The sequence below is a fragment of the Lingula anatina genome, chromosome 2 (assembly GCF_051362555.1).
Source record: "Lingula anatina isolate TDL-2025a chromosome 2, LinAna3.0, whole genome shotgun sequence".
Taxonomy (NCBI): domain Eukaryota; kingdom Metazoa; phylum Brachiopoda; class Lingulata; order Lingulida; family Lingulidae; genus Lingula; species Lingula anatina.
Window position 1 is genome coordinate 33,545,273 of NC_141768.1, and position 13,947 is coordinate 33,559,219.

Sequence of the window (13,947 nt, forward strand, 5' to 3'; positions counted from 1 at the left end):
AAATCAATATAATTTGTTTTTTCATTTTTCAGAATAACAAGTCAGCTGTGTTTCAGAGTACTTGGGTGACTGAACATCCTAAGTCCAGTGTACTTCCAATTGTCTCTCTACAATTCACTACAATCAGAACAACCATACTCCCTCAGGCTGCCTCAAAAATGCAGTCACCCTACGCCAAATTACATCATCCACATTTTGGATCAGTGTTCAAATACACGCACACTAAAGTAGCCTGCGAGAAGTTCACAGCTACCAGCTTAACGGACATCGTACCTATAAAAATTTTAGGGAGAAGGTATGTTGCTCAGAAATTTTCATCAAATTTGCCTGCACATTTCACAGACATTGCTTAGAACTTATTACTCTTATTATAAACAAACTGACAGGCAGAATAATCAAAATATAAAATATAAAAGAAAATGTATATGTTGATAAGATATCATTACCAACTTTGCGCATCACTATCAAAGGCCATCCCCTTTGAACAAGTTGACCATTGGTGACAACAAGAACGCCATCATGTGACTATACGTCAACAAAGGTATAAAAGCGCAAAATTTGAAAAGTGCGTTCACTCAACAGCGGACAGATCTAGAGCAACAGGACGGATGCCATGTGCTGCGCCCTGTATCAAACACAAAGGACACGGGAGTCGACTCCCATTTCTCCGAATCTTCTACTCATCCTACGTCAACGCATCGCTCTTCGACATATTGTTCCCTGCACACGCAGACGTCTAGACGGTGGATTCGGCGTTTCTCTTAGCTGGCCAGCTAAAATCTTCGCTTCTCCCCACGAGGAATCGTCGCTCGGTCATCTTCGCAGGATACTTCACCTTTTTGCTGTCGTGGGCTGGAGTCGTAGTGTCATTGCATATTCCCATGCTTTCCAGGTTTCTTTTTATTATAGGTCCAGGAAGCAGACTGCAAACTGGTGGGCGCCACCTGTGGGACTTCGACTACACTCCTTAAGGTATGTAATCTTTTTTTCTTTTTGGAAGGGGGGTTTGAGAAATGAAAGAAATCTAATCTCGTTTTTATTTCTGTTTACAGGACATGGAAGATGATGGGCGCCACCTGTGGGACTTCGACTACACTCCTTAAGGTATGTAATTTTTTTCTTTTTGGAAGGGGAGTTTGAGAAATGAAAGAAATCTAATCTCGTTTTTATTTCTGTTTACAGGACATAGAAGATGATGGGCGCCACCTGTGGGACTTCGACTACACTCCTTAAGGTATGTAATCTTTTTTTCTTTTTGGAAGGGGAGTTTGAGAAGTGAAAGAAATCTAATCTCGTTTTTATTTCTGTTTACAGGACATAGAAGATGATGGGCGCCACCTGTGGGACTTCGACTACACTCCTTAAGGTATGTAATCTTTTTTCTTTTTGGAAGGGGGGTTTGAGAAATGAAAGAAATCTAATCTCGTTTTTATTTCTGTTTACAGGACATGGAAGATGATGGGCGCCACCTGTGGGACTTCGACTACACTCCTTAAGGTATGTAATTTTTTTTTTCTTTTTGGAAGGGGAGTTTGAGAAGTGAAAGAAATCTAATCTCGTTTTTATTTCTGTTTACAGGACATAGAAGATGATGGGCGCCACCTGTGGGACTTCGACTACACTCCTTAAGGTATGTAATCTTTTTTTCTTTTTGGAAGGGGAGTTTGAGAAGTGAAAGAAATCTAATCTCGTTTTTATTTCTGTTTACAGGACATAGAAGATGATGGGCGCCACCTGTGGGACTTCGACTACACTCCTTAAGGTATGTAATCTTTTTTTCTTTTTGGAAGGGGAGTTTGAGAAGTGAAAGAAATCTAATCTCGTTTTTATTTCTGTTTACAGGACATGGAAGATGATGGGCGCCACCTGTGGGACTTCGACTACACTCCTTAAGGTATGTAATCTTTTTTTCTTTTTGGAAGGGGGGTTTGAGAAATGAAAGAAATCTAATCTCGTTTTTATTTCTGTTTACAGGACATGGAAGATGATGGGCGCCACCTGTGGGACTTCGACTACACTCCTTAAGGTATGTAATCTTTTTTTCTTTTTGGAAGGGGAGTTTGAGAAGTGAAAGAAATCTAATCTCGTTTTTATTTCTGTTTACAGGACATAGAAGATGATGGGCGCCACCTGTGGGACTTCGACTACACTCCTTAAGGTATGTAATCTTTTTTTCTTTTTGGAAGGGGAGTTTGAGAAGTGAAAGAAATCTAATCTCGTTTTTATTTCTGTTTACAGGACATAGAAGATGATGGGCGCCACCTGTGGGACTTCGACTACACTCCTTAAGGTATGTCATCTTTTTTTTCTTTTTGGAAGGGGGGATTGAGAAATGAAAGAAATCTAATCTCGTTTTATTTCTGTTTACAGGACACAACTGCAAGGAGACACCCCACATCTACACTTAAGCTACTTCGACCATCCCTTGGAGCCAGCGAGTCCTGCCATGGTCTGTCTACGAGGTGGCTGCACTGATGAAGCGTCCAGCGAGTCTTGCCACGGTCTGTCTACGAAGTGGCTGCACTGGGGAAGCGTCCAGCGAGTCTTGCCATGGTCTGTCTACGAGGTGGCTGCACTGGGGGAGCGTCCAGCGAGTCCTGTCATGGTCTGGCTACGAGGTGGCTGCACTGGGGAAGCGTCCAGCGAGTCCTGCCATGGTCTGTCTACGAGGTGGCTGCACTGGGGAAGCGTCCAGCGAGTCTTGTCATATGGTGTTTCAATGAGATGGAAACCACTTAAAGGTAAGCCTGACTGCAGAGTGCTGACATAGTATGAAAAGTCATTAATTCATTTTTCTTTCTGTTGACAGAACACAACTGCAAGGAGACGTCCCACATCTACACTTAAGCTACTTTGACCATTCCTTGGTGCCAGCGAGTCCTGCCATGGCCTGTCTCTTTGATGTGGCTGCACTGGGGAAGCGTCCAGCGAGACCTGTCATGGCCTGTCTACGAGGTGGCTGCATTAAGGAAGCGTCCGGCGAGTCGTGCCATTGTCTATCTGCGAGGTGGCTGCACTGGGGAAGCGTCCAGCGAGTCCTGCCATGGTCTATCTGCGAGGTGGCTGCACTGGGGAAGCGTCCAGCGAGTCCTGCCATGGTCCGTCTACGAGGTGGCTGCACTGGGGAAGCGTCCAGCGAGTCCTGCCATGGTCCGTCTACGAGGTGGCTGCACTGGGGAAGCGTCCAGCGAGGCCTGCCATGGTCCGTCTACGAGGTGGCTGCACTAGGAAGCGTCCAGCGAGTCCTGTCCAACGTTTCATGGCAACTGCAAGGAGAAGAGGGCCACGTGCACACTACCGATACAGCCCTCAATCCTTGGTGCCAGTGAGTCCTGCCACGGTCTGTTGAGGAGGCTGCATTGGAGAAAGGTCTGAAGCATATGGTGTTTCACTGAGGCGGAAAAACCTGCAAGGTAACCCGTGTTACTGGCGAGAACAATACACTAAAATTAATTTTTCAGCAGCAGTCTGTGCCATAAACTTTTCACCCTACTGGCCATTCAGTCCACCTTCTTTCCTAAAAACTAGATATAGATGTCTGAATCTTGATTCACTGGTTCGAATACAAAGTTCAATAGGACTAGACTGGATTGCATTAATATTTGTATTAACAAGACCTTGACATTTTTCTCGAATCATGATGTAACAGTTACATTTAAAATAAATCAAAAGCTCTTTTTTCATACTTATAGAAAAAATCTAACAGCCATGTCACCAAATTGACACATTCTGGAAATCTACCGATTCCAACAATTTTTCTGGCTGCAGACTGCTTTTGATATACAATTTTTGAAAACTAATCAAATTTTCCTTTCTATTTACAGAACTCAATTAGGGCAATTCCTGATAAAGTCCCGCTTTTTTGAAAGAGGTGCAAGAAGAGGGTCACATTCAATCCTTGGTGCATGGTTGAGTCCTGCCATGGTCTGTATGTTAGGGGGCTGCATGGGGGAGCATCAGAAGCATATGGTGTTTCACAGAGATGGAAACCCTTAAAAGGTACATACCACTCTTGTTTTTTGGGGAAAACAAAACACTTAAGTGATTTTTCATACCTTGAAAAACTAAAGACCGTTAGCCACATTAATTTGACAGCTCAAATTCAGAAGGCAATGTCTTTTACCCATGACCCACTCCTAGGATTAAGATATTTATGGTTAGTAGATTGGATTTGGGTGGGAGAAGTAAAGAGGGAAACTTTTGACTTATAATTTTTTTTTATTTTGTAGTTGAGGCAGATAGCATTGGCGAGCGCCTGTCCTGATGACGGTCCATTTTAACAAGGTTAACAAGGCTAAAATGGAGAAAGCCATGTCAGCTATATCATATAGTGTTTCAAGAGCCCTTCAATAGTTGTGATTAGAGAGCATTCAAGGTAAGTTATGGGACAGGATAAGGGTAAATGAACTAGATTGTCATTCATTGTATAGATAATACAGATCTTTTATCAGTGCAACTCCAACAAACTGAGCATTTTGTGCAAGGTCTTAGACAATTGTTTTAAGAATGTTTGGGACCTGTCACTCGGTGCAGGCCTTTGTTTTCCATTTACAATTTACTCTAGCAAATTCAGTGCTCATTTTTCATAGGTAAAAAGCTCTTTTAATTTGTCACAGATGTGGAAAAACCTTATCATTCATACAAAATATTTTGACATGCCATTCGTCAACTTTCAGATCCTCAACAGTCTCAATATTCTGCAGGACGTTGTCAATGGTCCAGATTACTTGGAGCTACCGCCCCCACCACCCATCACCACCAATGTGACTCCAGGGCGTGGTTACTGGTCCAGATTACTTGGAGCTACCGCCCCCAACACCCACCACCAATGTGACTCCGGGACGTTGTCACTGGTCCAGAAATTGTATACTAGCAACTACCACCCCCACCTCCAGTGCTGTGGTTGTGGTAATAAAAGGCCACCGTAGAAGTGAGTATTTATTTCCATCTCTCTATATTGTTCAGATTGTTAGGCATTTTCCTGGTTTATATGCCTCCCTTTACGCCTCTTGTTCTCCAGTCACTTTCTTTTTGTAGAATCTTGGCACTCTCCCAATCAATGTTTTTTGTGATGGTTCGTTGTAGCAGAAGGCTACCTTGGGCTGTAGTGTATTTTTCCCTCTTCGGGTACCCTTTCTTATTCCTTCCCGTGTTCTTTAACTCTAACGTTCAACTTTCTCTTTGTCTCTCCCATATAAGTCCTTCACAAATTAAACACTTAATGGAATACTAGTACACTCCTCCCGCTGGATCTAGATTGTTCAGGCTTTACTTAAACTTGTCTTTCCTTTGTTAAAACTAATTTGTGCAATACCCCATTGTGACATTAAGTCTGAAGGTCGCCAGTGGCATGTCAAAATATTTCGCTTGAATGTTTTTTCCAAGTTTGTGACAAAAGTGCTTTTGATATTTATTTCCCATCAAACTGCTGAAACTTTAAAAACACATTTCATATACAAATGGTTGACTTTTATTACATTTTGAAGTAATAATTTAAATTTGCAGGCTACCAAAAGTGGTGGATTCTAAAAATGAAGATTGCAACTACCAAACCTCCAGATGAAACACTTCTTCAGGATTGAGGGATCTTTATACAGATAACTTTGTAAGTTATTGGGGATCAACAACTTAAGAAAAGTGGTTCTGAATTTTTTAAGTATTATTATTGGTGTATTATGGCATTTCTTATTATTGACAGTGATCAAAAACTATATCCTATGTAAACAAACAGTAGAATTAGAAGTAGCACAGACAGTCAACAATTTAACATGTAGGCTAACATTACAATATTCAATATAGCAACATCTTTTCTTACTTTTTTGTCAAATGTTTGAAATAATTTATTTTTTGAAGACTGCTGTCTACTTACTCTAAAAAGATAATATATATATTTCAATAAAGGAAGCATATTTCACTGTACATTTGGAAATAACGCTCTGATCATTTTAAGAACCAAGCTTTTCATTAATGTTAACGGTGTGTAAATACCAGTGATATACTTTCTTTGTTGCAGTTACTGCAAGCTTTCGATATAGCTTTTCATACTTTTGAGTAAAAGTTGGATTTCATTTGTAGGCTATGAATTGGCAGTTTTCCAATAATTACGCCTGCATGATGTCAGATAACGTCGACCCAAGACCAAATGTCCAAGATGTTAAACACTGTACAGCGTTAGCAAGGAGCCCTGTGGACACTTTCATCGATGCTCGGACATCCCACGAGTTTTGGTGTTGAAGGACACGGCTTGTTCTGCAAACAAATATAGAGAATGTGGAATGGTAATGAAGGCAATATACAGTACTGAATGTAGTGGGAATACAGTCTAATAATGTATCAGTCTTTTGGATGCTGAGAATATTTGGGGTTCATGGGTCACAAACATGTCAAGGTGAAATTGCATCAAATTTCATTTGTATTTTATGCCTTATGCAGTGAACCATTTTATTTCAATAACAGAAGAGAAAACTGAGGTTCAAGATAATTCTTCATTCCATACAAGATCAATTGAATAAGATGTGTGCTTCTGTAGGAAAAGTCTACCTCTACAGTTGCTATAATTATTATATTAATAAATTTGAATATAGAGTTGCTTTATCCACATTCTGAATGCAGATAGTTTTTTGCTCACAAAAACATTCCCACCACTTGTGGTCGTCTGTGTTTCGTTTCAATCTGAGATGGTCATTTTTCAAATTTGTGCTTTTGATGATGTGGAGTTGTTTGTCAGTATGGCATTTGAAAAGGTCTTAACCTGCACACTAACCTTACTAACAAACCCTCACATCTTTGTAAAATCTGACTTCATGTAAACGCTTTTACATGAAGAGATTTTACATTGATAGATTGTGCAAAATCTGTAATGAAATATTTTACGTGTGAGAAAATATTTCATTATATTTTTTGTACAGTCTGCTCTTCTTGAGAGATGCTGTCATCTCTCAAGATAGAGATCACATTACTAATATTCAGATTTTCTCAAGTGTTATAGTTGACAAATACATCCACTTCATCACATATGCACCTTTTCTCCGGATCAAAAAAATTCAGATTGAAATTTACATGGGCGGTCATACAGTGTAATGTGAGATCCGAAATATTTTGAAGCAAGCTTGCTTTATTCTGTACTTGTATCATGCAGGTAGTTGCGATTTCAGTGCAAAGTTACATTTTAGAAACCTGGTATTTTAAGTCGAATTATATATCAAAGTTTAGTTGAAATCATTGATATTCCCGAGTTATAATCATATTACTTGAATCTGTTTGCATTTTATCATAAAGAGAACTATAATCAAGTTTTGAAAGATGCTTGCAGTTGTAAAATGATCAACTTTATTTATGGTTTTAATTCTCCAAGATAAAGTCAAAATGATTCTGTTTAATTGTTATGTCTCTTGTTAGTTTTTTAATGGCTTCAGTGCCGTTTTCTGTAAGAATTACTTTAATAAGTTTTTATGCTTCCCCTCGTGTATAGTATATATAGAGAATAGTTGGTCAAGACAAAGGTTATTCCGTCACACAATGCTGTCTAAAACGGGACGATTCTTGAACTGTACGCAGCGCCGTGCCAATAGAAACCGATTTCGTCATGTTATAAGGACCGAATTATCCGGGCGTGGGCACTTTCCCGGCATTCCCCACGAAGGGTTTAGACGGGTTTTTCCCCACGGCCCGAGAGCATCTGGTACCAGTTTCCGACCACAAGACCTGCATTATCGGACTGTGTGCGTTCCGACGCTAGATGAAGACGATGGAAAATCTTAGAACTTTTGATAATACTGCTATGTATTAATTCATTGCGTTTACGTAGTTCATTACTGATTATTAGTCCTTTTTAAATCAACTGTAAATATTCAAAATTGTACATAATAGTTGAATAAAAAATATTCTATAATTTTCTTTTTTTCTTTTTTTCTTTTTTTTTTTTTTGTAAAAAAAGTGGTCGTGTACAGATCGCTAAAAAAAGCGAGACTTGCAAATTTAAATGGACTCGCATGTATGCTCGTTTAATCATTAGTAGAAATTGTCCTCTTTCGCCTCTCACTTAAACTTTTACAATCTCGTCATTATTTCTGTCACTCCAAATTCTTCCATAAAACTAGCCGATGTCCAGGTAATGAGTTGAATTTTGGTTTTTGGATACTAAGCTGTGGTGCTGCGTTACTTTGCTCTCCCGGGCCCCGTAACTCGAAAGCAGCGCGCATTGCGACCGAGCGCAAGCGTCTCGATTCCATTACTTGTCCATGCTCGCCCCATGTAATACACTGTAGCCGTTCGCAATACGCGATGCTTTTAAGTTACGGAGCCCCAGGAATAACTCGAGCCGTTACCTAGACTTTCCTGAGTCAAATTAGAGAAGTAACTATCTTACTTAAATAAATCCCACAGTAGATTTAAGAACCCAACACCCCTTAATGTTAACGAAGGGGTACATTGTGTATAAATGTATATGTTCTTGACTATAACACAAGTAAAACGAGAAAAAAACTAGTTTTTTCCCATTCCTGTGCCATTGTTATCCTTATCTACTGGCACTTTTTTTTTTTTTTTTTTTGCTGTGGGAATTGAGGCCCAATTTTTATATAAATGTATATAGCAAGCAAAACTAGACAAAACCAAGATTTTTTCCATCCTTGTGCCATTATTGTCATTATCTACTGGCACTATTTTATATTTGCTGAGGGAATTAAGGTCCAATTTTTTTTTTCTTAAGAACACCTCACTCCCATCCCTGTAGCATAATACTTGCCGATTGCATTTGTTTTGAGAATCAGATTTTATATAAATGTATAATGCAAGCAAAACTAGACAAAACCAAGAATTTTCCCATTTCTGTGCCATCACCGGTGACATGTACCAGAAAGTCCCCCATGACAGAGAGTCCGCTTCCCATTCATTTGTACAAGTGAGCCTCGCCCTAGATTTTGACCTACTTAGGTCAAACTAACCCTAACTATATGGAGGACGGACTTTCTGTCACACGGACCCTCAGTTTCATGGCACCGGCCTTATCTACTGGTACTCCTTCATATTTGCTGTGGGAATTGCGGCCCAAAATTTTTATTTTTAAGACCCCCCCCCCCCATTCCCGTAGCAAATGACAAAATTTAGTTATTACAAATCAGTTACACAAATCCACCTTCTTCAAGGCGGGCACTCCTAATAACACCCTGTAATCTAGTTTTAACAGATTACTGGCTTCGAAACAAAGGACATTAAAATTTAAACTGCAAGGTGTGAAGCATTATCTGAACAACTTGTACAACTTGGCTTCCCATGTCTGAATTTTATCAAACAATGGCTTCCTCTGATTGAGTTAATACAACAACATGTATGAAAGTTTTAAAAGTACTAATTACACTTTTTTCTATACACTATGGTTCCTGACATATTCCTCCTTTTCCCAAACAAGAAAATGGAATTTATATGACATTTTTCTTACGGTGTGGTTATTGCCATTGAAATATATACTTATATTACATTATATACATTAAAGATTTTAATAACAGTCACATAAGCCTTTTGTGGAAATAACCTGTACATACACCATAGTATTTACAACTTATAATAATAATATAAACATTACCTTTAAAATTATGTACTTTGACGGATGGAATAGCAATAACACGGCTATAAGCGCCATTAAGATATATACATTGCAAGTTTTGGTATAAGCGTCACTATAAAAAGTATATACATTAAAAGTTACAATATACCAATGATAATAATGTGGAACATATATACAATGAAAGGTTTGACGACAGTTGAAGTAATATACTAATAATAATGATTCAGAACAGGCAACACCTTGAATAAGCAAATGTAAAACAGTGCTGAGAGCCGGCTGCGCCAGCCTCTCCCTATTTTTTTTTTTTTTTTTTTTTTTTTTTCATATTAGGAAGAGGGACATAGGTTTATCCAATTGCTCAGACAGCACAAAAAAAAAAACATAAAAATCGAGTTGTCTCTCGACCATTTGCTTTTTACAATTCTTTAGTTTTAATATATATTTGTCAGTTCTTTGTTATTAATTCATAGTCTACATGTATATCTTGCGCGTAGTCACTTGCGTAGTAAGGGCCTCTTCGTAAAATCACGAAAAGACGTAGCCCACGATGACGATAGGAACGGTGCTGATCACGGCCCAGCCGCGTCGGAGATTGCAGGTTGCCGGAGCGTTACGTAGGTGAAAGACGACTTGAATGCTGAAGATCCATGATGCCTCCGTCGGTGGAAAATCCCTAGCTATCACACCACACCCTCGTTGTCTTATCGTAGGGCCCGAATTGAAGACGAAATGAGCGTTGTGTAGATCTCAGTGCCTGGTCTATGTCGCGCCGTAAACCCGAAAGTACGAAAAACAAAAAACGCTCCCCGAGTGGGGAAAAATTAATTTCAAAAATATGATAACCCTATGAAAAGTAGAAAACATCTTCTTTTCTTCCCGCCACTGTTAATCTGAAACAAATACATGCAAGGTCAAAGATTTAATATAAGCTTATTATGATTGCCATACATTTCTAACTACACAGGTGATATGTACTCATCTCCCAATGTACTCATTAACTGTACACTGCCTGTGTTCTTATTTTGTCTGAGTATTGACTGGCTATGCAACCCTGTTAAGAGTCACCAAGTTGGCTGGTCTGGTATACCAAGCTACAACTGTGTCCCCTGGGTCAATCCCGTCTTAATACTGGACGTAAACATCTCTCACACATTACTCACTAATAATAAGGTCGCGCGTCAAGGTTATTTTCAGTTGCACCCTGGATTACGCACGTTTGCTCCGCAAGGTGTCGCCTGTGGTGGGGGGGGGGGGCATCACAGCCCATATGGTTACTGTGGCGAAGGTGACAGGTACTTCCAAACATTTTTTCATAACTGTCATTTTTCCTTATTCTATTCATGAATTTGATATTTACGGCAATTGAAAATGTGGCGGCGGCAAAAGTGAATCTAGGTGCGTTGACAGGCCGCACAGGTGTCCCCAATTAACCGCCGCCAGAGAAGAGACCCCAAGCATTAAACAACACAACCGGTAGATATTGGAAATTTGGAGAAAGTTAAGCAACTGAGGCTTTATTAGATTTGGACAGAAATCGGGGGTAATGCCCAGTGACATGCCAAACCCCCTAAGTTCAAATCTTGGCCCTTGACACCTGTAACGCACCCCTTAGTCAAGAATCTGAACAAATCAATGTTGGGCAGGTACATGTACAGGGTATACTCTATTTTCTACAGGTGTTTTGTGATTTTATCAACTTGATTGTCAAGTGCCAGACCTTTTGTTCTCAGGTACTAGTAGCAAACTTTATCAGATAACAATCTGACACTTACCAAGCTGCACTAACAGCGCTGTAAACCCAGTTATCAATGCTGTCATCTTTACCTGTATCTTTACTGGTATTATGCCAGTGGTACTGTTTGATACATTTGAGTAAGGAAATATGCTTTTATGCTTACATTCATTTGTAATACGTTAGCATCAACCTGTAAATAAAAACTTGGAAACTTTCAATGTTATTACACAATAACAGTATAATGATGGGAGATGTTATGATTAAATGCTTAGAAGAATAATAAAAACAAATTATGTGAAATATAAAATGAATTGATTTTATTTGGGTTATTTATTTATTTATTTATTTCAAACCAATTAATTATCAAACATGAAGCTTATTTTAAGAAACATTCGCAGATACCTGTATATGAAATATAACCCTGCTGGTACACAGATCTACAGTTCTAAAATGCAAATACCAAGTACCTTTCACACACCACTGATGAGATGTGAATAATCATATGTATAAAGTAGTAAAAATATCACAAAATGTGTGTAAGCAAGGTATTTTTACAAGTAACCTCATTAATCAGTCAGGAAACTTCATAATGCACCCAATAAATGTAGAAATTTGAGCTAGAGAAATTCTACATACAGGCATGACAGATTTACCATATATTGCCATCAACCCTTAACTGAATGGGCATAGAAAGAACAAAGTGAGTCTCCCTCCCATTAAAAATGAGAAATAAAAATAAATAAATAAATAACAGATACTGTCATTCTTAATACTGAAAAACAATGGCACCTTGCAGCCTTCACTGCCTCACTATTTGCAGACAATGTTCTAGTCACTGTAACTGTGTACTTTTGATGAGGCATAGATGCAAGAATAACTTCTTTGAAGTATATTGTGAAGGTCTCTTTTGTCATAAATCTGCCATGTATAACCTGAATGAACATATTGCGATTCACACCGCAGCAGCTTGTCTTAGTAAGGACTCAACCAGTTTGAAAACTTGTGGCATAGCTTCAGGGACAAGATCACACCATCTATCCTTGCTGTGATGATGGATCTACTAGTACATTATCTATGTCTTGTCCTCCTAGTTTCTGTAATACCATTTCCGCTGATCTATATGCTCACATCAATCTCTACAGCTTTACCAACTGCTACACAGTTTTTACATCTGAAAGTATAAAGCAAAAATTGTAATAAAGCACTATCAATTTACTTGTTAGATATTGATTCGAGGGCAAGAGAAAAATGCAGAAACCTCATATGATAATCAAGATAATTGAAAATCAAATATGCATAATCAAATTAATAGCTTTAATTGTACATACTACTGATGATTTAATCTTTTAAACTTCAGCATAAATTTCTCTTGTTAAAGCATAGACACTTCATTAAAATGTGCTTGAACAAATAATAATAATAATAAACAACCTGCACACAAGATAGAACATGGAGGTCAATTGCCACAAAATAAGTTGATTTGTACTTGGTAGCCTGAGAAATAGTATCAGGTATTAATTTGAGCAGTAAATTGAGTAATAATACCACAGAGTTAACAATGACACAAGCATATGGTGTTGTGTAACAAAATTCATGCATTACTTGTTGTGGCAGTGTCCTCCCCAACCTATCGTGCACCGCAGGTTTTGATTTTCAATGTCATCAAAAATGTTTATTGTTGTTAGTTTGATTTACGTATCTGCTATTCAAATAATATCGTTTGGAAAATAACTAACTCATTTAATTATGCTTTTGCAACATGAAATCATCATTAACTTTGCCGGTTCACGTGTATACAGTACCTTGCTATCAGTGCTGCTCTTTTCTCCCTAACTCGTCACTGACAGGCTAACCACATCGTTTCATAACAACGCTGGTATGCTCCTTTACTTTTGTTGTTGGCAGTTTCGCCCCGGGGACATCGTTTTTGGTTAAAAACAACGTATCGTTTTCACCCATCTATACATTGCTCCTGTACAAAATGGCCGCTTGCTGCCCCCCCCAAGGGAAAAATCGTAGCACGTGGGTAGTTACGCAAGACCTGTGACGTATAACGCGCGCAAGGTTATTAAACCCAAAATGTACTGCGCATGCTGGCTCCTATAATCCATATCCATCTCCATGGTATATATCCACTGACCACTTTAGGTCCCAAAAATTTATCCCCTACCTCTAAGGAGAACACAACACCGGCTTTCTCCAGCCAAACATCTCCAACTCCAGGAGATTATTTACCGACAATTACCTGTCAATTATTTCCCTTAAATACGCACCGTCCTTTCTTGTCCGCAGTGAAGCCAAAAAGTTAACAAGCCACCGATCCCACCAAGTCAAAGAACCCACAGATTGTCTGAGACGAATGAGCACCCTTCGCCCAGACCAACCGAACCTGCCCTGGCCAAAGCTGGCACGGTTGCCTGAAAATCCCTTAACCCACGGAAAAGGTTGAGACTTTTCGTTATCCATTATGGTCACGAGGATAATTATGCCTCCAAACACACAACTCAGAATAATACTCAGAAAAATATTTTAAACCGCAGGGTAATTCAACTTCTCCACCCCTGTGAGAAGGAAAACCTAAGAGATTATTTACACCCACTCTTCTCAGACTGAAACTAATCTTCGTCCACACACGACCTCTCTCCAA

The 13,947-nt window shown here is 39.1% G+C and overlaps 1 protein-coding gene and 1 long non-coding RNA gene across 7 annotated transcripts; one reads left to right on the forward strand and one right to left on the reverse strand.

The window, feature by feature from the left end:
• Positions 1-12: 12 nt before the first annotated feature.
• Positions 13-7,891, forward strand: LOC147763623 (uncharacterized). Of its 6 annotated transcripts, XM_087005184.1 has the most exons (9): positions 13-295; positions 910-972; positions 1,053-3,111; positions 3,216-3,413; positions 3,825-3,999; positions 4,230-4,375; positions 4,677-4,930; positions 5,506-5,605; positions 6,076-7,891. In XM_087005184.1, exons 1-3 carry the CDS (start codon positions 159-161, stop codon positions 1,138-1,140), a joined length of 288 nt encoding a protein of 95 aa, XP_086861310.1. In that variant the 5' UTR covers positions 13-158; the 3' UTR covers positions 1,141-3,111; positions 3,216-3,413; positions 3,825-3,999; positions 4,230-4,375; positions 4,677-4,930; positions 5,506-5,605; positions 6,076-7,891. The 6 variants fall into 6 exon arrangements, 2 of the variants coding, with proteins under 2 accessions (XP_086861310.1, XP_086861309.1); XM_087005183.1 differs by having other exon boundaries at positions 33-2,741; positions 2,810-3,111; XR_015332955.1 differs by having other exon boundaries at positions 52-2,158; positions 2,239-3,111.
• Positions 7,892-12,048: 4,157 nt separating this feature from the next.
• LOC147763624 (uncharacterized) lies at positions 12,049-13,369 on the reverse strand. The gene is made up of 2 exons (XR_015333120.1): positions 13,103-13,369; positions 12,049-12,471 (listed from the first exon to the last, which is right to left on the reverse strand). It is a non-coding gene; the product is annotated as an uncharacterized LOC147763624 (long non-coding RNA).
• Between the last annotated feature and the right edge of the window lie 578 nt (positions 13,370-13,947).